This window comes from Acanthaster planci, linkage group LG03 (genome assembly GCF_054643075.1).
Source record: "Acanthaster planci isolate LZ-2023a linkage group LG03, COTS_SCS, whole genome shotgun sequence".
Lineage (NCBI taxonomy): Eukaryota > Metazoa > Echinodermata > Asteroidea > Valvatida > Acanthasteridae > Acanthaster > Acanthaster planci.
This window is the reverse complement of record NC_141779.1, coordinates 25810774-25835838: the sequence shown is the minus strand read 5'-3', so window position 1 is coordinate 25835838 and position 25065 is coordinate 25810774. Positions and strand designations below refer to the sequence as shown.

Sequence of the window (25065 nt, the reverse complement as noted above, 5' to 3'; positions counted from 1 at the left end):
TTGATGACAAAACTGAGAGGTTTGCCTCCTTGTTTAACGAATTGACCATTCCCGCTCCACACAAGTCGGTTTAAAATTTTTGGCGCCTCTACAATCATAAGGAGCCCGGGAATAGCACTAATGTTGCTAGTTCGATCGGTACAAGTCGTTTTTTCCAGCCCTAGTTTTAAAAAGTTTGCCATATTATAATCAGTTTGCTGAAGGAGGCCGATGACCTGCTTCACCGGTTTTGCGATTTGGCTTTGCAGGTGTGAAATTTCTCTACATGTTATGAATTCCCGGGTGGCTCTTTAGAGCTATCGTAATTCTGTCTGTCTCCAGTTTGCACTTCTTGATCGTTATCTCTTTGTTACTTCCATGTGAAGTATTTTATTCAATGCACCAATTTCTAGTCCTTGAAGATGTCTACATATTTCTGTCAGGTTTTAGAAAATTTGAGGATTTTTAAAATTTCATTTGAGTTTGAGTTGATGTGACTCCTTGCTCAGGTAGTATTTGTGGACTGTAAATTTTTTAGGTCATTGTTAAGTGTCGTACTTAATTCATCTGTCTTCTTAGATGTTCACATAGCTTTAGGCGGTTTCAGTTAGAGGGGACAAATCTGTTTTCAATCATCAAGTTATCTGATATAAGGGCGAATTCATCATTAGGCTACATATACATACATGTATTTTGAAGAAATTGGTGCAAACTATTTTTGCCAGTTGGCAAGAGGGCGCCATTTAAGATGATAGCGTTAACGATTTGTTTCACAGCTCTCGCTGGTCACGTTGTATTGCTTACGTTTATATGTACTGTTATCCGTTTTCCATTAAAATTCGTTTCCTTTAACTTGATGGAAATTCGATGCTGCATGAAATCAACATGAAACTAGACAATCTATCTCACCTACGCACCACATTTGAATATCCCATTGCGTTCATTATCAGCTTTTTTAAAGAATCCTTCACCGAACGACTACAAGCAGCCTGAACCTTTCCACTATATATTAGGTATTTTAGGCCTATGAATGAAATCCTTTTTCGCGCTGTATGAGTTGTTAAGATTTTAATCTGATACGAGTTTAAACCTGCCAATCTTTTTACATATTATATTTATATTAGTCTCACCTGGACTGGAAGAAACGTAATTCTTAGACTACGATTTCCATCGAGGGTGAACCTTTCTCTCGTCCTGATAAGGAAGTTATAAATTAAGACTATTATCTGGGGTGGGGTGAGACAGGCGTTAGAAGGATTTATTCTTTAAAACTATTTTTACGCCTCCTATTGTACTATCTAATTTTTCTTCTCCCCCTAATTTGTTGATGTTTCAGTTCTCCATAACTTACTCTAAGACTTCTTTTGAGACGAAGCCAGTACATTTGAATTGTTTGAAGCGTTACACCCTTGAGTTGCAATTGCAACTCAAAATTGCCGGTAAACCTTAATTGCATGACCATTGACGAGGAAACATGAAATCCAAGGTTTTACACACTTTCGAACGTTTCTCAATGACAACTGGGACTGGATTAAAGGATGCATTTTTGATTTTGCTGTGGCTTGAATGATGGATATCTTCACAAGCCGCAAATGTCAGGACTTCTCACGTAATAACAGCCTTTTCAAAATATGCCTGGGCCTATTCGAAACTCTTGGGAAAAAAACACACATCGCCTTTTTGTCACTGTGCAATGAACATCGATATGCCAAGACGAAGATACAGAAGGGATATGAGATGTACATCGGAGGCACAAGATTTTCGCAAGCGTGCTGAAATCCCAGTAAAAGCGCTTCCTGTCCTATGTCAATTGCCATCATTCATAATTGACTTGGACCATGAGTATATTCTGTAATATTTAAAAGAATGAACAACGTGGTTTGATATCAATGATTGAAATATACATATTGTTGTACGAGTGAAAGAGCAAAATACTACGTTCGTTTTTATTACGTTAATGGCACCCCTTGAAAATAATGACCTTGTACATAACATTTTACAATATCTTCCAAAATCATGTCGAAGTTCCTTTATGTTTAAACGTGACTTCTCACAAACGTGTAGGTGCATATTCTTGTTTGCTTATGCGCTTTTGCGGTTGTTATGATTGCGGACATATGGCCAAATTTACTCTCACCGTTTAAATGATCGATGTAAAATCAGTCTATTTGCTCAGACGAAAAAGCAAGGAAACAGACAACCCATCAACACCACGGAGATAAAGGTGCAACAAGGCATTGTCTTTTGATTGTGAATGAGTAACCGAAACTCTTTTGCAAATTACAGATGACACGTCAAGTTATGTTTATGTCAAGACTATATAAACTGAACCTACTGCGGTCGTGGTCGAAAATTCTAATGCGATGTGATGTATACCCCCCCCCGTTGCTGTTGGGGGACAATCCCCTAACTCTTTATGTGATGAAACTAATTGATTTTTTTTAAAGGAATGATGTGATACCATGACATTGTGGCCACAATCAATCTTTCCTAGCCTAAAAAAGGTATACAGTTAGCTATAGTCTTAGTTTAAGAAACAGTCTCCACGATCTCTATGCTTCGCACCGTGATAAACACGTATTTTTTTTACTATTGAAGCTGTGATAGCCCCTGATCATGGCGTACTGGGTTAGCGTCTTTTCTATCGTTGCATCGTTGCATCAATAATAACCTCGGCGCGGTTTGAAGTCCTGGCTTGGCCCAGGCAATGTGCATTTGGTTTCTAGGCCGTACTCGCTCGCACAGGTTTGCACCAGCTTCTAAAACTGGCTTTCGTGGTTTTATGCTGATTGATGAACTTTCTGAATTGAACGTACAGTTATTGGGGGAATTAGCTGGCAGAGTCGCAGTAATGCGCCATTTACAACAAAATATCCGAAGTAGGCCTACAGTTTTACGACGTACTCTGGGTACTTCATAACCTACTTGGGTACCATATGATTATAACCGTCAAAGTTTGGGGGGAATACTCATACTATCATTCTTTACAGGGCATTATAATAATGTCACAGAGCAATTGTTCAGCCTAACCATGGAGGGCCTAACTGAATAGCAAAGTTAAATCACCTCAGAGCTCCCACGCAAATGATGCACTTTTCAACAGTGAATGTCTTTGCTCTTTCTGAGGACAAACTGCATGTACATTGATAATTTAGTACTGTGGTGGTTGATCAGTCCATTCACCCTTCCCTGAAATCCCACATGTCCAGCGAATATTAAATGCGACTTTTTCTCTGGACACGTATGTATTTGTCCATTCATTTTTTTTTTTTTGCAAATACCACCATTTCTGGTTTTTGCAGGTGGTTAGTCATTTCATTACGTATGGTGTTCCTTCCCGTTGTTCTTATCACAGTCCAATTTATGTTTCATTATACTATTTACGGTTCTATTCTTTTTATATTACTGGATTATTAGTTTTGTCATTCAAATTATTTAATTATAAACATATAATGATACGTGATGCCTGGTATTGGAAGAGGAAGCCTATGGACTACTGTCATCTACCTCAATTTGTTCCTTTGCTTACATGATTACATGCACACATTTACTGCAGGCACTGTGTTGTCCTGTTTTTAATTATTGAGTACAGTATGTGTGGTGTTACTCTTCTTGATGCCACTTTTATAACAATGATACTAACAAGTTCAACAATACATCGAAAATTTTTCACGATACTCGTCGAAGTATATCCAGCAAGCGTGCTCCTTGATCTTTAGTATCTTCAGTATAAGCGTGCTTTTAACTTGTGCAAAACTCATAACTTTTCCGACATACACGTCTACGTATTTTCATATGTAGACACACGCTGCCATAGTCATCAAGGTGTGAACGGAGTTTGACAGGGCTTAGCCTGAGGTAGCTCATTGCATACAAAACTCGCAAACTTCTTGTTACTTTTCCCTACCCGTTTTTTGCCCCATCTCTTCTCCCTTTGTTGGCTCCCTTAAGAACACCCTTCCCTGAAATACCATATGTCCAGCGAATTTGAATGAGACTTTTTCTCTTTTGCGGCCTTGTTTGTTTTACTTCACTTGAATCTGTTTGCATTTGTGTTAGACCTTGCCATTGTTTATGTGATGCTTGTTAAGATCGTAAATTACATTAGATGGCAAACACAATTGCAGACTTGTGAACAAGGCCGAGGTTTGCCTCTCTTTTCCCACCATTCAACTGCCGTCGCGTCTAGCGCCCAATTCATTGTTTATAGGCAACCCATCTAACCAGTGGCGTATTTGTCGACACTCCCCTGACAGAAAGGGGAAATTAAAGCATTAAGTTCCACTGACGGCGACATGCGGCGTAAACAACACGTGGTTGTGTGACTTTGGCCCCCCGTGAGGCCCAAGCTTCAAAGTTTCGTTACTGGACGCCTGCCCATTCGTTCTCACCGGACATACATCTTCCTTGCTGTTTTGCTCTAAGTTCTACATCAAGCGTTCTCCAGCTTATCCACGATGTCACGCCGTGGTAAGTAACAGTATAATCATGGTTTTTTGGCAAATTAAAAAAGAAAATCGTTACATCTAAACTCTATACGTCACCGTCTAATGTCTGCACGGTTTGTCTCGTTTGATATGTTATCTGACCATGGCGTTGGTGTACATACAATCTTGATTAGAATAAGTGCCTTTCAGAAAAATACCTGTAAGACATGTGGATTGAAACGAGTGTGTCATGCATTAATTGTCGAAAATACTTCCTGTCTTTTGTTTACAGGAATGTTTGTGTAACAGTAATGTTTCATAGATAAAACTGTTGTTGCGCTATTTTGCCACTTTGGTTATTTGCCCTTATGATTTTTTTTGTAACAAAAATGGAGTCGTTAAAAAATGGTTTCGACCAAACAAGCAGAAGTTAGGCTGCATACCAATTCGGTGATCATTAATCTCTTGTTAAAACGTTGAACACTTGTACATGAACATCTATGGGTTTTTGAAAGGTGCAGTTTTGAGCATACATTAGAACTTGCACATTCTTCCCATTGCTTGATGAGAACGCCGAGGAAGAAAATGAGTATTCGGTGCTGTGTTTCATGTATAAGGTTAAACTCATTCCAAATTAATATTAATCTGATGATAGCATGTAAATTGATCTGAGTGGTACATAACATTTTTACCAGTGACCAATTTCCCAAAATGAGGACCAACGTCCTTGCATGTCAGTGTACAGATTGCAAATAAATAAATTAATAAAACTCCGAGGAAGTGTTTCAGCTAAAAAGAGTAACAGAGTTTTCACTTTCTCTGAGTTTAACAGGAAGACATGTTGTTCGTTGAGCCCCACAGAGTTTAACTTTTTTATGTTTGTTAAATACTTTCCGTAAAATTTTCCTTCCACAGTTTGGAATAAAAATTTGGCCAACTACTTACTGACCTCGTATCACAAAATTGAGAAGTGCGTAGACGTTCATTTTTTCAAAGGGGACTAGCTTGGAGCATGCTTGGAGGAAGAGGAACCTCCATGATTATGCAGAGTCGTACGAGGTGGCTGAACCAAAAATATGTTTCAACTTGTAGGGAACCACATACTTCTTGTGAATAAGTTAGGTGTGTTCATGCATGACACATTTCATGATACATGGGCCTCTTTTCTAAAAACAGAATCTTTCGAAACGGCAGACAACAGAATCTGGAAGGTGAAACGAAACGATGACAACAAAATTACAAGCAGGAAAGAAGTCGCTTCGTTTACCATGAAGGTACAGAAAATAATCAACGCTGGACACAAGTCCCAGAGCGGTGGTTTACTGGTCGAAGTGAGCAGTGCTTTGATGAATACAACCAGGTAATTTTCGCAAACGTTAACTGATCTTGCGTGTGCTTTATCGTACTCACGTGAACAGTGGTTCACAAAAGAAGTGCAATGTGACTCTGCTTCATGCTCTCTTATTTATTCTTCAATTTTCATGTTTTTAAGCTCTGTTTTACAATTTCAGTCGGTTCCCGTACAAGTAAAATCATCACATGCGAAAGATGTTCTGTTGCACTACAGCTAATGCCATCTTCAAAACTTTAAAAATTGAATTAAGAAGACGTAGTAGGTAGGAAATATTAATAAACTATGTTTTGTGCCAATTGTGATTAAATGTTTTAAGCTGCTACAGGGGCATTAACAATAGCAATCTCCAACTCCCAGCACCACCCGCCGGAAACTGTAGACGAACCATGGTGCTGGTCCAGAATAGTGCTCTGAAATATGTGATTGCCTTGAAGCTAGTGATTGTTGACTGGGTAGGGGCAGCTTCAATCAGACTTTCTTGAAGTTCGGGTTTGAACAGAGTTGACGACACACTTAACAAAACATGGAGCAAGGAACAAGCGAATATATCTTGTTGATATTCTTATCACGGTGCTACGCAGCCCTTCTATGTTCCCATGGTGTTGGTCGAGTTTTGTCAGTCAACTGCTTGTGCGTACACTTTTTGATTGAAAAATTCATAATCTTTCAACTTTTCAGACCTATCTGAGTCAATTTTTTCAAGTTAAGTATGAAAAAAAAATTAGGGATTACCCTTATTGAGTAACCTACTGGAGATCTGCCCCTCTCAACACGATAATTAACCCTGTGAATTTAGACGACACCTTCACAACTAAAACTGTGATTCATAAATCTGATGCAAAGGCCTAGGCCTATTATCTGACCATGAAGTGTCTTGGACCAAAGCTGAAGAGCTACAGCTTTAGTTCCAATTTCCCAAAAGATAACGAAATATTTCGCAGCTACCTGAAAAGCTGAATTTCTTTCCACCGGCCTGTGTTACACTGAAATTACAAAACCGGGCACTGCAAGAAAACGATTGTTTAACCGATTGGATGTGATAATCTCGCATGTATTTGGTCTGTAGAAAGAGCAGTTAGATGTTCAGCTCTGCATACATCAATTTGTTTAGGTAGGAGTCGCCGTCACATACCCTAATGTTGTCACTTGTAATTCATGTCATCGCATGTTGGGGAGAGGGGCAGGACTTTCATGCACACGAACAAGCCTTTTTTTGATAACTGACGTGATATGAACTTTTAAAAACACGAGCCCAAGCATCGTCCGTCTGATCCTTGATTCATGTTTTATTCAGTGTGTCGTCAACCCGGTTTAATCCCAAACTTCAAGCAAGTCTAGCTTACGCTGTCCCTACCCAGTCAGCGATCACTAGCTTCAAGTCGTCCTATAATAATATTCAGAACACAATGATCGAGGATGACTTTGACTGTTGGGTGTGTAGTCCCGTTTTGGAGTTCGAAAGTTTCACTGTTGTTCATTGTCGATAACACTTGCAAATAATTTGAAGTAAACATATTGAACCTTATTCAATAATTGTCATTGAAGATGGCAGATCTTCAGGCATAAATTTGCAGATAGTCGAGCAAGATTAACACTTGAGTGATTTCCTATAATCATTTACTCAAGGATCCTATATTAAACCTTATTCAATTGCCAATGAAGATAGCAGATCTTCAGGCATTTAAAGACAGTCAAGCAAGCTTCACACTTGAACGATTTCCTATAATCATTTATTCAAGGATCCTGTAAACAGCACGCAACCAAGTTCGGAACAACCAATGGTTTTCTCGACGATGCATTTGGTCCTGTTTTAATGGGGTAATTGGCAACCCTTGAGGTGGCATTTTTTGGGTAGTAGGGGTAAACGTTTTTAATAAACAGCGCAGCATGTGTTTTGTGTGAGCAGGTCAAATACGGTAATCAGCTTTATTAAACCCAATTGGCTTAAAGGGTTGTTTATTGTGCCCGAGGAATCTTAGACGCATTCCTGTCACTCATGGTATTTCATTAAGCCTATTTTCGTGTTATTAGGGCAGTATGTTGTATTTTCAAAACTACATTCTCTCTTCATTATTGTCGAGTGTCGTACAGACCTCTTTGTTCAAGTATGTTGGCATCGGTTTAGTACCAAACATTGAACGGGATGTCAGCGAGTGTGTTATTCGTGACATGAGATCATAATTTTTGGTTGCCGGCGCATTGCGCTGAATTTTTTTTTAAATAAAGCGCCACCATCTGCTCCAGATGTTTTAAATGTGTAGGTACGTGCACCAGCGTGTTCTGCGTACATATAGTGTACGTTCGAGTACCACTTGTGAACTGATAGCAGTGTACGCTGGGTACTGTACTGGTGTAGCTTAAAATCGACGTGCTGTTTTCTTGAGAATTTTTGCATTAATACCCTCGGAAAAGGGAACGGCCTCTCTTGGCGAGTCCATTGGAGCTAATTAACATTTAATTTTTTTTAAAGTCCAAATTCCACGACTACTTATCATATCCTACCCCTGAACATGCTGAAAAGCCTGGTTTAGTCATTTTAAAGCCAGGGCCTCCCATAGCCAGAAAAATGCAAAAACCCCAGGCGGCCTTGAGCCAGCCTCTAGGCAATTCCCATAGGACTGTGCACTAAGTGGTCCCTTGTGCACAACCTGATGGGTTGTTTACAAAACGGTGCCTGGGGCAGGCAGTGGAATGTTCTTTATCAGTGACAGCTGTCTGGAACTTGTCGGAGGCCTCTGTCGGCTGTCTTGGAAGTGTTATTTTTGTTGGGGGGTGTTGTGGTCATATGCAGCAAGGTATAAGACGGAGAGAACCCCCCCCTGCTTTGTGTTGGTCGTTGTCTTGGCAGGAATCGGGGGAATTCCTTTCAGACATCTTGGGGGGGGATGTGTTAAGTAACAATAGTCTGGAACGTGTATAGGGATTGGACATGTTGGGGGGTACCCCTCGGTCTCATTTCTTGCTGGGGACAGTGGTGGTGGTGGTGGTGGTGGTGGTGGTATGGCTTGGTTGGCGCGTGGCGAGGCCCCCTCCCTTCAAATCCGGATAGCCTGGGAAAACGGCCCCCCACGCCACTATGATGTACTTTTGGTGGGTTTTGGTGGTTTGTTAATAAAAAGCATTAATATACCTTCAGGACGGACTCAGGGCTCTGCAAACCTGAAAAATGAAACGGACGCAACGGAATAGTCCGTCCACGGAACCGTGTGAGTTTAAATTGGGAACACGTCCCAGAGTTTTAAGTAAAATCTTGAGCGTTGCGAATAGTATCTTGTTTCGAAATGCTATAGTAAGAGCTTCCATCGTGAATACAAATTCAAGTGAATGTCCGAGTTTCATCATTTCCCATATAGCTGTAGGGCTAACATACTGAACAGTAAACCAAACCCATGTTGTTTTCTAAAGTCAGAAAGTAACCTCCAAGTTACTACTAGCCTACGACCTGACAACCTCCATTGTTGAACCAAAAGGTCCTCTGTTAGGGCTAGCATATTTGGATAACTTGGTTGTTTTTTTTCCCTCTGCCAACCACATAAAGGACTTGCTTCATTACACAGTCATCCATCCAGTCAAACCTGGATAAGTTCACAACTGAGTTATCCCAGTCATTTGGATTAGAAGGAGCAGGATGTGGTGGTCTTGTCCACAATTTTACCAGGAGAGAACTCAAGGATTTTTTTTTGCGTGAGGTGGAGAGGTTTTATAGGTGAGTATTTTTATTGTTTGAGGCTTGTAATATTTATAGCTTTTAATGATTTTTAAACTGAAAGAACGGAAATAGTCAATCAAAAACTGTGCATTGATTTTATACATTTTTGTCCGTTACTTCCAAAATGAATGCTTTCAATCAGATGCAGACGTCTCAGCCATTATTGTCATTTTACAGCGACATAAGAAGTGGCTGTAGCACTACTGCAGTTTGTGTACTAAAATAGTCGCAGCCAACGATGATCCTCAAGTACTTCTTGTACATGGGACTGGAAGGTCTCTATGCATTATGTGTCACAACAGTTATTCGGTTAACTTTTCGTTTCCTGGCCGACTTGCCGATGATTTACTTGGTATATGGTGTTTACTTATGTTGATTAAAGGCCTACATGTCCTGTCTATGTGTCTGCTTTTTATGCTTAAGTAATAGTAACAATAGTTCCCCCCTAAAAAAAGACAAGAACATACATGTATTCGTTTCTGACAGATATAAAGAAGAAAACAAAACACTGTGATATGGATCTGTTATAAACTTTAGGAATTCAACCTTCAATACTCGAAGATGAACATGGTTCCCAGTTCATGTTTACATGACACGATTTTATTTGATTGAATATACAATACAGGAAGTGCAAAGAAGATGGCTCACCCACCACTTTAATGGCCGCTTCATGCATTGGCAAACAGCCCAAGAAGGATGTGTGGGTGCTGTCGCCCAGTCTGCAGCTCGATAGCAACGGTGTGGAAATTTCCACTGAAGATCAGACATTTTACTGGGTTGACAAGCTTCTACCTGTGTCTGCAACTAGTCAGCTTGAGGTCCCATCACATTTCAATGTCCTGCACCCTGTGGATGTACTGAGAGATGTCTTTCAGGCTCTGTCAGACACATTGCACGAAAATGCCATTGCAGGGATATTCACTGTTGGTTAGTATATCGGGTTTCTTCAAGTTCCGTAAACAACAACTGCATGTATTGGCTAAACTTCACTGTTTCCTACTACAGGTACATGTGCAGCATTTTTAATCAAACATTGGTTGGTTTCCCACCTGGTGAATTTGAACATGTAAGATTCCTGCATGCGGTTTTGGTCAATACAAAAGTGTTCACCGTGGCAGTTGCTTACAGCTACTCAGTTCACTGACAAATAATACCTATTTTATAATTGAATAAATATTACTTGATATTTGTTTACGAGTTTGCTTGGAATTATGAACAGTTAGGAAACAGATAACTTAATGGCTTTTAATAATATGAGCTTGCAACATTGTGTCCTTTGATTGGCCTCAATAAACTAATTTTGTAAGATTCAAGGCATCATCTTTGATAGTGTCTGAGTAATGAAAAACGGTATTTTTTCCACTCAATGTGTTTTGTTTGTACATTACAGCCTCTGTGTGTCTATCACTGCACTATGAAACGGTGCTGGAGCTGTTTAAGTGTTGTCCTATTCCAATCATCATTGGTGACATCAACACAGGTTGGTAGTGTTTTCATAGCTTAAATCCATAGACACATCAACAACATCACTGATTCCCAATGAACGACTTTTTGGTGTTTTCAACCCATTATTTTCCCTCATCAGCAATGAAAAGTTTACTTTCTAAGAACAATTAACTGAGTCAAATCGTATTGAACCTGCAAAACAACTGTTGAGGCTTTAACTTCAAAATCCATTACAAATTTTCGCAAAATTCCAGTGTGTGGTGTCCATAATAACGGAGAAAACCCTGTCGTTAAATAATATTTTGCTGATGAACCCAGACATTACAAAAAAGTCTGACATTAATGAAAGATCAAGACTACTGTGTGGATGTTGAAAGGCTCCTTGTGGGAATTGCACGAATCACCGCAAACATGGGCAGCATGGAAGGTGGTGGAACCATCATTGTGACTGCGTATCACTTTCACTTAAAAGTTGTTTACAGCTATGCAATAAATTGACAATAAGAAAGAATCTAAGATTTACATTCAGGCTTAAATCATTTCAAGCAAGCCCCTACTGGCTTGTCCCTCACTATCGACATTTGTCCTTTCTTTTTGGATAAACTTTTTGTTCAGATAGTTTGTCTCCCCTTAGGAACCTGGTTCATGGATGAATCCTTAATAGCGGCGCAACTTCATAGACCACAAATGCTTCAATAACAGTCGTCAATTAAACTTCATTGGTAAATCGTAAGCACTCTTACACGGAAGATGAAAGATTTTTGGGATATAGAGGTTTGTGAAGGACCGCATTCTCTTAAAAAGTAAAACGATTACCATGGCTCAGTGTTCTTATACATAAAACGTTGGTGATCATAACTGAAAAGTTTCAATCTGGTATGTGTTTTAACAGGCAAAACAACTTCCTGCCGCATGGCATCGCGAATGACCGGGGCCAAGAATAGTCTATTGGGATACACTAGAGAGCGCTTCCTCCCAAAAGCAACATCTGGCTCCTCCATACCTGTCATTCTGGATGATGCTGAGCCTAATGCCATCCGCGGTCTTATGACCAAGTATTTCAATGGTGGGGTTGATGCCACTTGCTCGTTCGAGTCGACACCAAAGTGCTGCCCCATCATTAGCGCAAACTGGTTTGCCCTGTCCAAATTGGCTGGAAGCGAGCGGTGAGTTCATTTTTTGTGCAAAAGAAAATTTGATGTTTTGAAGGATAAAACATTTATTACATCTGAAAGTTATGGGTCTGGCTAAGTATTGGAGCCATATCCTCTTTGGGTGATTCCTGTTCACCACCACTTGGTGTGTCACGTTTAATGGCTTCTGGCTAGTGCCCCCCCCCAACAGAGATATTGACAATTGATCACAAAATGGGTATCCCTGAATAATGAGATGAAAGAAGGAAGAGGCAGTGTAACCAAGATCATTGGCATAATTTCAAAAGTTGAGATTACCCAAAGGAATTCAGGTGCTTCTGTATAAAAAAACAACACATTTTGGGTTGTATTTGAAAGTGGACAAAGTATGCTCTGTGTAGGATGTAGAAACTAAAATTGGATTCAAGCATTAAGACAATTTCTGAAAGATCCGAACCGCGATGATAAGAGATGATTAGAGTACACTTTTTACAATATAGAATTTATGGGTAAAACAGCGTGGATGGTCGTTGATTGTAGTCATTTGAATGTTATAAGCTGTAACTTGTAAACGAGTTTACCCTGACAACAGACTTTAGAACCGCTTCCTCGCTCACACTTCTTCGGTCTGCATGTATTGTTAACATTCTGTCAGAATTTGAACAAGGACAGATATTATGTGTTAGGGGCTGTGGATTGGAACTGAGAACCAGATACCTGAGTAACTGACATATGGGGTCACTAGCTGACAGGCAATTTGCACAGAGAACTCCATAATCTTATTTTGTGATTAAAGTTTATAGGTAAAAGGCATGAAGAATCTATTTATTTCAGGGTCGGATCTATCAAATTTGGTACATGGCAACTCATGATGTTTTCTTTTTTTTCCAAAGGGCTAATAGATACCCATTATAACTGTTTTTGCAGACGCCTTACCATAACGTCAAATGCCAGTTTCACATAGAGCTTGCTGTGTTTTTTCTTCAAAACAGTGTGGTGTATCCTTTTGTTGATTTTCCTTCAGCGAGATGACTCGGGCGGTCATCATTCCATTCTTAAAAACAGAAAGAAGGAGGAGTGAGGACCAGTTTCAAGCAGAGAGCAGGCGTCATGAACTTGAAGATGTAGCTGTTCACTGCCTGCCTCTTCTAGTGTCCATTGCTTCTGACCTGAAGAAGGAGAAAAGTCACATTCTGCAGAAGTGTAGGGTATTTGTTGCCAGGATCCTGTCGCATTTGAGTGATGCAGATGACAGGCTCCATCTCACTTATGGCATTCTTCTTTTTGTGGCACAGTTGGTAAGTAATAAAAATACCAGTTTAAATTTGCAGATAAATGTAGCTGTCTATTCCGGTTGCATTAAGCCTGGTTTAAAATGTCTATTTGATTCAAACTGTATCATAAAACCATCTGTAGTCTTGATAACATTACATTTTCCATGACCTTGAGCACTACTCGTTAACATTTAGGGTCCTATTTCAAAAGGGAAAACATTTGACTATACACATGTAAACATGTATTTTTAATTTGAGATCATGCTACTGTGTTGTGGAGCGGGCCATGCTTTTCTCGAATTATAAGAAATCTTTTGCACTGTATTTCATGTTTGACATAGCAGTTTCCGTCTTTTGATTTACCTGAATGTAATCAAAATTTTTCTTTCCTGTTGGTTTTTTCTGAAGCTTCTCCAAAAGGCCAACATTGAAAAACTTGGCCCAGAGCAGGCGGAAACATTTCTGCAAACTACAGTGATGAAGTATGGCATTGAGCAATTCCAGGTGGGAAACGCTATGTTGAACGGCCTCCCATCCCCCACTAAGACCATAGCAGATATGGCAAAGTTGATCATCGAGGCAGTTCAAGTTTGCCATATTGGTGAGGTAATGGACTTGCTATGTTTCTGTTAAATACATTATGGTCCGTTTGACCCTTGTTCAGCATGTTGGTTTAGAGGTGTATGGAAATTATTATGTTTCTGTCTTCCCATCTGTGTATTTTTCTTTTTCTTCATCACCGGTAAAATTCACAATGCATTGCATGAATAAATTTGCAAAATGTGGTTAGCAAATGATATGTTTTTGTTTCTGTCAATGTTTTTTTATTTGAAAGAAACAATTGAAGAACATTATGTTGTTAAGTGGAAAAAGAGCAGTTTGCAGGAGTTGGTAAGAAGCAGTTGTGGGCTTTACTCAGAAAATTGCTTTTGTGTAGTTGAGTTTCATTTGTCACTCAATGAGTAAAAGTTCATTGATCCTGATAGTATTTCAGCAGATGAAGCAGTTGTCCAGTTTGCAATTGGATCACACACTCTGTTTGCCTGCCTGAGTACTCAATTGTTGATAACCATAATTGTTTTCATGTCGTTATAAAGTCCAGTGTCCACGATCACTAACTTTGTAAATTAGCCGCCAACCAAAAAACTTACAAGGTAAATGGTGGTTTAAATGGCTTTCAGCACCAATTTATTTTAGGTTCCTGTCACTATGCAGCAATGCGATCACTGTACATGTACATACATGTACATGTGCACTTGTATTTGAAATAACAACACACCGACATAGTTGCATTGTCTTGAAGACCTTCAGAAACTACCTGACGGGAACATTCTGTATTGGAATTGTTGTGTTGGGGTTAATTGACAGGAAACAGGTTATCCATATTCAAGGCAGCGGGATGTCTCATTCCTATACTGTTCACATCTTCTCACCCTAAAATGTTTGGCTTATTTACTCAGTTATTATTTTTTTTCACAATGTTTTAATGTAGTTGTTGACTGCAGTGAACCCGAGAGTGGATGTTGGCGGAACAATCGGATTGGCATTTCATCTTGTAACCCTTTTGAACATCCTCTTTGCCCATGGTATTGACCACCCATCCAAGGATATTTGTCGCCAGGCAATCTCGGCAGATCCAATGATGTCGGGTGTGCAAGTGTATCTCAATGTTGAGCGTCACCATGACATTATCTCAAGGGGAGGGGTGAAGGCAACAGGTCCTCGAAACAGAAGAGGAATCTGGATGCCTTACTCCAGGTTCTCTCAAACACAGTTGAGAGAAATTGAATCAGGTGAGGCAAATACTCCTAGGTAAAATTGGGCAATTCAAAATATCGTGGTTCAAAGAATTCACAATGGTTTGACCTATCTCACTGTGCAAAATCAGTCAATCCGATAAGCAATTGAAAGGGGTTGACAAATTTCATGCATTGCAATGGTTCGATACGTTGCCAACTTTTGTAGGCCACAACTATGAAATGAGTGCGATGTGAAAGAAATTGAATGTCAAAATTATCTATCGGGATTTATGCCAACATGGCTCACTAACATTACCATCACACTTCTTTTTTTCTTTGGTCCCACGTTTCATATGAAAATGGAAATGAGGATCTGCTAATTCTTGAAATGTATAACATTACCACGATATCCCCTCAAACTTGTTTAAAGCATTGTTCTGTAGTAATTTTGAAAAATTTTTCTCAAGTCTTACGAGATAAGCCTGCTTCCCATTACCAAATTGACCTTGTACTGTATCCCTGCCATGAGCTTGCTGACACAAAAATACAGTGCAAACAGCATCCTTATGCAGCAACTTTGCATATCAAATAAATGGGTGAGTAAAGTTACAAACATAGGCACAAGCTGAAATAAATATAAGGGGGCCACTTCATGTACAGTCTCTGTGGTGTGTCCATTTGCTGCGGTTTAATACGACACCTAACTAAAAACTATTTGTGGGACTGCAAGAAACACACTATCTTGGTGCCATACGTAGACCCGTGCATGCAAGTTTAGTGTATCTTACACATATTGTCACATAAAAAAAAAAAATCTGGCACTTTCTTTTGGAGCATTATGTTTATTTTGTTTTTTAAATGTGTAAAGTAGCGACAGTTACCAAAAATTTGAAAAATGGGTTTCAAGATTACTATTTACCTGCATTCATATACAGTAAATCATTGTTTCCTATCAAACCGTAGAAAACAGATATCCAGATAAGATTAGGCTCTTATTACGATGCGCACAACCCCTGAAATATCACAGGGGCTAATAGGTCAATATGTACATTGCCAGTTAATTTTCTGTAGATGATGGCTGTGTGAGGTCGTTGTTTGTGCTGTAGTCCCTGTAAATTAGAAAATGCTCTTAACAACTCCATGCACAGGAACATGTAACAAATGAAGAAGAGCTTGCACAGATTTACACTGATGAACCTGTTTCGTGAACGCTTTTAACTTACTTTTGTCCAATACATGTAATAGCTCACGACTTTGATGCTGCTCATTTCATGGACACTAATAATTTTTTTTCCTAGTATTCCAAATTCAAACGGGAACTGGTGCCCAAGGTAAGTATGAATTAACTGTGATTTCTCCATTTTTCTTTCAATGACATCTGTATTTTGTGTAATTTATCAAATTTTGTTGCAATTCACCACTGGTTGTGTGATTGTTTTATTATTGAGGTTTGAGGAACAGTTGCATCGTCATTTAATTTGCAAATTCTTTTAATTTCTATCGCAGTTCATGTTATCGGGATGCAAGAGGATATCCAAAGGAACACTGGTAAAAATATAATGAAAGTATTTCAGGTACAAGCGAATTTGTCAATGTTGATAAGTACTCTGTCTGAATCAATTCCACTGACATTGGGTTTAAAAATTCTGATCAATAAGAAAAGGTCAGTAAAAATTTAAAATGGTAATATGGTAAGGCAGCCAAAGTCAAAGACTGTTGCGAGTTTGTTAATATTGAGGTGTATCATTGGAACTTTTTTTTTCAGACAAAAAAGGAATTTAAAATGTATGCTTGACTTCGGGTTTCCAGTATTTGGTAAAGAAAAAGTAGCACTTTACAATCATAAAAAAAACAAAACAAAACAAAACAAAAAAAGGGAAATGAGATTTGCAAGCAAATCACAAGGCCATGTGATGTAGATGTTGAAGAAAACATTTCATCAATACACAGAAGAAAGGAGTGAAAGAGGAGAAGAAAACAATGCTGAAGATGTTATGGAGACAGATGTGGAAATGGTGGATGTCAGTGACCCTGTTGAGAAAAACTCTACGGAGCTCAATGAAACCAAAGAGCACAGAGGCAAGTTAGATACAAGGCAACCTGTGATATGGGGGTTGTATATTCACTGCTTTACTTATTCCAATGTTGACAAGACTGCAAAACACGGGGAAGTAATGTGTGGCAATACCCCAGAGAAATGGCACATGGGTCAGTGTTGAAATTGGATATACAGTTACATTCCTTCAGTGAAAATCATGGATTAGTCATGAGGATAAAGGGATGAGTACACCTCTCTTCCATCTCGGAATGAATTTTTAACAAAAACTGTACCGTTGTACTTGAACATGTAACAGAACCAGCTGGTCCTGTCACATTGGAGTCTGCACACAGGAAGCTCTTTGTGGATGAAACGCAATCAAGTACAGCAAGGTAAGTAACAACTGCGTCATGTAATTTAATTGCATTGCGAAAACAATTTGTGGAATACAGCTGTAGTATTTGTATTTTAATTAGCTTGGGCACATCCCGCTGAAGGGGGGCCCTTCTGCTGCTGGGGGTTGTGCCCAAGCTAATACCCGCCCCGAGACAAAGCATGCCATACACTCTACCACACATTGTCTAACCCACTAGAATACCAAGCTCAAAATATTTTAACTACTCAACTATGGCCTCACTAATACTTATGTCAACTGAATCAAAGGAAGCAAATGCTTCGACTTCTGGCTGTTAACACCACTATCTAAACAACTCAGCTGGGGAACAAATTGACTGAATGAAGGAAACCGCATTTGCTTGCAAGTACCAAATTATTCATACTGTGAAGATCCTTTGAGGTAGAGGAGATCATATATTTGGTGTTACTTCAATTTGAATTTCATTTTCTTTCCATTCAGCACAAATTCAACCTTTGAAGAGCCATCCTCCGCCAGTACAAGCATTGCTCACAACTCACAGAGGGATGCGGTAAGTGAAAGCGAAAATCACTAACTGAACAGAGGGGTCTGAGAATGTCCAAAAGGTTTTTTGGATGATGTTGATGATGGCTCTCCATGTGCCAAAATAGCAACCAATTTGTACTTAGTTTATGGCTTCTTGTCAAATATTCTGCAGTTTCCTCAATAGAGTGGAATCACATGGTCTTATAAAGGAACTGTTCTATTGTCTTTGGTAATTTATGACAGAAACATTATGCAAGGTTTAACTTGATCTAAGATAATAGCCTTGCATAATGGTTTTCACTTATTTTCATCAATTTTTAATCTTCTAAGGTTAATGAAGCCGAGGTTGCCAGAAACAAGAAAGGTGAGAATCAAATACACTGTATGATAAGCAATACATGTAGATGGAATGACTTGCTCTGCGTATAACGGAACAAATCATCTCATTCTAAAGACAACCAAAGGAATCAGTTGTCAGTGTTTGTTTCACAACTTTGACAAAGCAGGTAGGGGCCAAAAGTTTTTTTGTGCCCTTCATTGTGTGGGCGAGTGGTGGTACAAGCATTGCAGTCACTGTCTAGACATCTGAACTCAAAAATACACCGGATTGCATCCGGTACTGTATGGACTTGCACTTGTCCAATAAAGCCTTCCATCTTCATTGTAATAAATGTAGACTGATGTTCATCTAAATGTGGTTTGTTACTAATTACATTTTAACACCAAAGAAACATAGGATAACAGTTCATTTGAAAGGATAGACATAGTAGGAGTTGAAACCCTAAAATATCTGTGCGGTTTAGGTCGGTTTGGATTCATATCGTCCGTAGTTGGCTTCTCTCCAAATGGCAATTGGCTGAAATCTCAAAATAACATCATACCCATTTTCAAATGAGAATGGGGGCACAAGATTAAGTTGTATAAACGATGTGGGCAAGTTGAAGGACACTCATTTAGGCTGAGGTCTCACCCATTACTAATCAGAAATGCATCTGGTATGAAGGAACATTTTAAGAAAATTACACAAGATGATGCTGTTCCATCATATTTACAGACCGTGCTTCAAGGAAGAGAAAATATGCAGAGAGCACAACCACTCAAGCAGATGGCCCCTCTACCCTGACCTTAAATACTGCAGAATCACAGAGGACAACGGGGGATGAGGTAGGGCAGTAATGAATAACTTGTGATTGAACATTGAAAGAAACTGGTAAAAGTACTTGTGATGGACTTCAATACAACTATTACTGATTGACAGGGAGGGCATATTTCAGTCACTGAACTTAGCGGCATGTGTTATCATGTGAAAGTTCACAACTTTGTTTGCACCAGGTAACTGTTTCAGCTGTAATTCATTTTCACCAGAGGATTTTTTTTTAAAAATTACATCAGTGTATGCTGCAATCTCCCAAATACGTATTTTCCATTGTTGGGGCTGAAGTTGTAGTTGAACAAAATGGGTGGCAAGTTTTCAAATTTAATTAATGTATTGAAAGTTTGAAAGAACAGTCTGTTTTACCTGATTTCATCATGAAAGTTGCATTTAACTCTTCTAAGGATCACGATGGTGTTGGTCCGAACCTTGCAATCTTGTGTCCCTTAAAGTGTAGTTTACTCGATGCTAATTAGTCCGAAGGGGCACTGCATTACATATGGATGCACACTGCCACCAACATGAAATGGATGCCGTTTTGATCAGTAAGGAAGGTAGTTTATGAAGTCATATATATGCCTTCATTGGGAAGACTTAGATTGTCGGCCAATAGTGGTTTCACTACTCCAAAGTGACTTACGCAAATATGGCACACCTTTTTTTGACTTGCAGACCATCTTAAGTCACATGGGCAAAACTGGCTTGTTATGAAAATTTCTTTGTCCTTTGTTTCAAGGGTTTCTGCAGGACCTGCTTGAGGACGGCACCACAGAGAACCAAAAGTCGACAAAACAAGGTACTGGGGTTGCATTCATATGAAAGTGTGTTTTGAATAAATCGGTTAGGGGCAAAGGATACAAGGTTTATAGATAAAAGGCTTGATACTCCGAATGTAGCTCTTTTTTTGGATTTACTTTTTAAAGCGATTAAGTATTGGTGTGATGAGGGGTGCTGGTCAATCTCATCAAATTTACCCCCATAATAAACATCTGCATGTACCCAAAGGTACAATGACAAAATGACACTTTTTTGTCGAAATTAGACTAGTGTACTTTGATCATGGTGTGACCTGGATTCTAAGGACATCGATGGAGTTTCTTATTACCACCCTCAGGGACTTGGGTGTTTGCTTGTTTGTCCTGTCCACTTGTCATTTTGCCTTTGAGAAAGATTCTAAGAAAGATTTGAGAAACATCAGCCCCCCCCATATTTTGAGATTTGTAAAAAAAAACTTTCTCATAGCTTGTAAAATACGTGTATTTTAGGATTACGAAGAAGTGGATTCAAGTTGAGTGTTCTGTGACCTTTGTAGGGATCTTCTTTCTTTATAAATTGTTTGTTTTCCTCGAAAATCATATCAAGGACGTAGAATTTAAAAATCTCACTTCTTACATTGAATTACTTCAAGCCTCTGTGACATCAAATCGCATAGGCAGCCGTACCGCTTCGATATATTAACCCAACATCAGTGACGAATATCACATTGAGAGGTTTTATTGACAAACACCTTCATTAAGTCTGGTGACTTCAGATGATAATTTTTCCAAAAATTATCAACCGTTTTTTTTTTTTGGTAATCATTTGGGAAATATTTATGCCACTAACAGGACAAGACAACAGAGAAAAAAGTATCCCTTTTTGAACTTCAATGTTTCAGAAAATAAAATGGATCTCCTGTGGCAACTGTTGTGGTTGGTTTCATCAAGAGTGCCTTGGAATGAATCTTTCAAACAAAGAAGCTGAAGACCTTGTATTTACATGCAGCAAGTGCTCTGATTGAAGGGTTCTTCATCAGCTCCATGGAAAAAGTTTCAATCAGGTTAAGTAGTATTCAAGTACGTAGTGACGGCTTCGACAGGTGCAATAAAATAGCATTGGATAAGGTTTGCATGACGGCATGCATATCCGTTTGCAGTATCAGCAGGTGATATCCAGCAGGTGATGCTGTGGATAATTTGGTCTGTATTTTTTTAACAATAAAAACATCAACTGTTCATCATACACATAGCCCAGAGAAGTATTGTGGCCCTGGAGGCCATTAACACATTTTTAAGCAGTGTTTGGAACTGGAACTATGAACCATGAAATTTTGTTAAGAATGTTGATAGCAAGATTTGTGTCAGGAGAGCAAGTCGTGAATCATCCCTTGAATATTAACAGCAGTAATCATGACCAGAAAGCAAATCGTACATTAGGTTTTGAAAAACAGTATCAATATTCAAGATCAAAGAGCGTGTTGAAGATTTGGTCGTAAATATTGAGATCAATATGCACGATTTGCGGTTTCCTCCATGGTCACCCATAGAGATGGGATACCTCAGCTAGCTTAACACACTTTGTGCATTCAAAGTGAATATCCAAGAACACACAAAAAAATTCAAGTTACTTGTGGCATATAATTAAGTACTAGAGATACAACTTTTGAAATGTAATTTTAAGTGCTGGATCTATTACCGTTCTCCGTTGGTGTCATTAGGAGTTGTCAGGTTAAGGTGGTTACATATGGCATTATTTTGTGTGTCATCTTCAAATGCATCATTAATCAAATATCTGACATGATAACACTGTGCTCAGGTGATTGCATCTGCTCGTAACAAGGGTTTTTAATTACTGTTAGCTTTGTAATAGCGCATTGCATGAAATCTTTAAGCTTTCTATTAACAGTTTGGTGATGTTTCCTGTTAAAACTGAACAAATCATCTGTGGAAAGGAATGCTTACTTTGGGCATGTTGTGTTAACTTTCCATTGACACATGTAGCTTTCAAAAGTTTCTGTATAAGAACATTCAATTTAATCTTAATTGTGCTAAAATAAAACTCTCAGGGCCTTGGAAAATACCATGAAACTTAAGAAAGTGCATTATTAATACAGTCATAAGGGTAACATTTCATATATTTAATGATTACAAAGACAGAAGAAAGTGTTTTAACCTGTGTTTCTAAGGCAAACCTGTTGTAGAGGTAATTACATACTAACGTTTGCAAGACTGCAAGATTTTTTATTTAACGTCTTTTACCCATAAAACAAGTTATTGAAGTTTTTGACAGGACAATCTAGGAAATTTATTTCAGTCTGTGAGGGGTGAGTTCCCTAAAACATGCTTTTTAATTAAATTACACTCGTTTCTTTCCAATAATGTATTGAAGTAAATGCCTAATTTAAAGTAGACTTGTGAGATTTTGATTCTGTGCCTGAGGTTTTATTGGCTTGTCAACACCTCAATCAATCTGCATTTGTCAATCACATAAAAGAAAATGAAAAAAAAAAACTCTCTGTAAATCTTACAGGTATATTTCAGCTGAGTATGTTAGTATGCAATGTATTGGAGACTGAGTAAATGCTGTTAGAAAGAGTATCGCACTGTTTACATTAAAATTCAAAAGGTAGATACACAGTGTGTTGTGCACTGGAACACTTTTACGGTATATGTGGCATACGTGTAAGATCTGCCAGTACACGTACATTTGTAAATCCCTTTTCACAAAGAGTGGTAGTGTTAAAGTAATCTTCATCTCTTTGATCGGACTGTCAGTATAAAAACATTTGGCCAGTGGATCAAAACCACTAATAAACCACATTTCATTTTGAAATGCAATCTTTAATGCTGTCCAAGAGAAGTGTAATGGTTCCAAAGCAGGGATCAGATTTATGGAAAAAATGCTCAGACTGGATTGAGGAATTGTAGCTGATATGACCATTCACTTCTGTAGCCAACCGCAAACTGAATTCTCTTTCAATTGTACCATTTCATGACTTGTTACAAGATTATGCTTTATACAAATTAATGAGTCATTTGGTTGATTCTAATTTAACACAGACTGTAACAAATGGGAGAAATGCCAATGGCTGCATTACTTCTAAATCGATCACGTCATGTAGAGAAACAGTAACTAGTGATTTGTTTTTTGATAAACTTAAGGGTGGTCCATTTGTAAGTTGTTTTCTACAACACATTACTTCACTGTGACGTATGACATGAATTGCCAATTTCAATAAAAAACATCTTGTTATTAAATCAAAAGACCTTCCAAAAATGTAAGACTTTGCACTTTTAGATGTACACGGAGTAGACCATTACTGTATTGTCCTGTGAGATTGTGACATGAAAGTTTCCACGTGAAATGTTAGCCTAGCAGGTCATTTGACCATGGAGGCAGGACACAAAAGGAGTTGAAACTCTGGCACTTCTAGGTGAATTTCAATAAATGCAATTATACAGAAAATTTTGGTCTCATGTTAAAAAGACATGATAACGTGTACCTAGTTCACACCTAATTTACACATGTAGCTCCCATGCATATATCTTTGATCTACATCCACGTTACTCTCTCAAGCATGATAACAATGGGCTAATCAGGCAATTCACAATTTTATTCGTTGTGGAAACTGTGATTGCAAAAAGTCAGTCTGGCAGTGAAAACTGTAGCCCCTGGTTTACTCCCAGAGTGGTAGTTCACGGGTACGGTATTGACAAACAGGAATATTCTTCAGGGAAATGACAAAGTGATTTTCCCTCCGTGCGTGGAACCGCAACTGACCTATGACAAATATGCAGGCTGGTTATGCATTCAAAAGAATTGGCCCTTCATTAATTCAGATACTTGATGCCATCATGTAATGCTATAATAACGTCTGTTCACTTACGGAAACAAGTTACAGTGTTCAGTTTAATCTGTATAAAAAATTCAAGTTTTTGAGCATGACAAATCCTTAAAATACAAACTTGCACTCTGAATTCAAGTTTTAGAGCCAAATAGTCCCGTAATTAGTATTAAAAAAGTTTCGGTCAGTGGTGTAGCACTTTTTTGCTACACGCCACGGCCCCTTCCTTTTTCATTTTTCCGTGTAGCACTGTGTAGCAGCGGGTTTGTGCACAAGTCTATGGTGTAGCACTTTTTTGCTACACGCCACGGCCCCTTCCTGTTTCGTTTTCCCGTGTAGCACTGTGTAGCAGCGGGTTTGTGCACAAGTCTATGGTGTAGCACTTTTTTGCTGCACGCCGCGGCCCCTTCCTGTTTCGTTTTCCCATGTAGCACTGTGTAGCAGCGGGTTTGTGCACAAGTCTATGGTGTAGCACTTTTTTGCTACACGCCGCGGCCCCTTCCTGTTTCGTTTTCCCGTGTAGCACTGTGTAGCAGCGGGTTTGTGCACAAGTCTATGGTGTAGCACTTTTTTGCTGCACGCCGCGGCCCCTTCCTGTTTCGTTTTCCCGTGTAGCACTGTGTAGCAGCGGGTTTGTGCACAAGTCTACTGGTGTAGCACTTTTTTGCTGCACGCCGCGGCCCCTTCCTGTTTCGTTTTCCCGTGTAGCACTGTGTAGCAGCGGGTTTGTGCACAAGTCTATGGTGTAGCACTTTTTTGCTGCACGCCGCGGCCCCTTCCTGTTTCGTTTTCCCGTGTAGCACTGTGTAGCAGCGGGTTTGTGCACAAGTCTATGGTGTAGCACTTTTTTGCTGCACGCCGCGGCCCCTTCCTGTTTCGTTTTCCCGTGTAGCACTGTGTAGCAGCGGGTTTGTGCACAAGTCTATGGTGTAGCACTTTTTTGCTACACGCCGCGGCCCCTTCCTGTTTCGTTTTCCCGTGTAGCACTGTGTAGCAGCGGGTTTGTGCACAAGTCTATGGTGTAGCACTTTTTTGCTGCACGCCCCGGCGCGGCCCCTTCCTGTTTCGTTTTCCCGTGTAGCACTGTGTAGCAGCGGGTTTGTGCACAAGTCTATGGTGTAGCACTTTTTTGCTACACGCCCCGGCGCGGCCCCTTCCTGTTTCGTTTTCCCGTGTAGCACTGTGTAGCAGCGGGTTTGTGCACAAGTCTATGGTGTAGCACTTTTTTGCTGCACGCCGCGGCCCCTTCCTGTTTCGTTTTCCCGTGTAGCACTGTGTAGCAGCGGGTTTGTGCACAAGTCTATGGTGT

The 25065-nt window shown here is 39.3% G+C and overlaps 1 protein-coding gene across 5 annotated transcripts; it reads left to right on the top strand.

The window, feature by feature from the left end:
• Positions 1-3736: 3736 nt before the first annotated feature.
• LOC110985028 (uncharacterized) lies at positions 3737-23371 on the top strand. Of its 5 annotated transcripts, XM_022245722.2 has the most exons (17): positions 8111-8966; positions 9299-9466; positions 10095-10396; positions 10860-10949; positions 11808-12081; positions 13073-13346; positions 13731-13928; positions 14815-15115; positions 16360-16392; positions 16568-16609; positions 17012-17140; positions 17416-17491; positions 17956-18025; positions 18331-18364; positions 19055-19164; positions 19890-19949; positions 20811-23371. In XM_022245722.2, the coding sequence occupies exons 3-17, from the start codon at positions 10129-10131 to the stop codon at positions 20931-20933; spliced, it is 2082 nt and encodes a 693-aa protein (XP_022101414.2). In that variant the 5' UTR covers positions 8111-8966; positions 9299-9466; positions 10095-10128; the 3' UTR covers positions 20934-23371. The 5 variants fall into 5 exon arrangements, with proteins under 5 accessions (XP_086990362.1, XP_086990361.1, XP_086990360.1 ...); XM_087134234.1 differs by lacking the exon at positions 20811-23371 and having other exon boundaries at positions 8105-8966; positions 16568-16635; XM_087134233.1 differs by lacking the exon at positions 16360-16392 and having other exon boundaries at positions 8110-8966.
• Positions 23372-25065: the final 1694 nt, after the last annotated feature.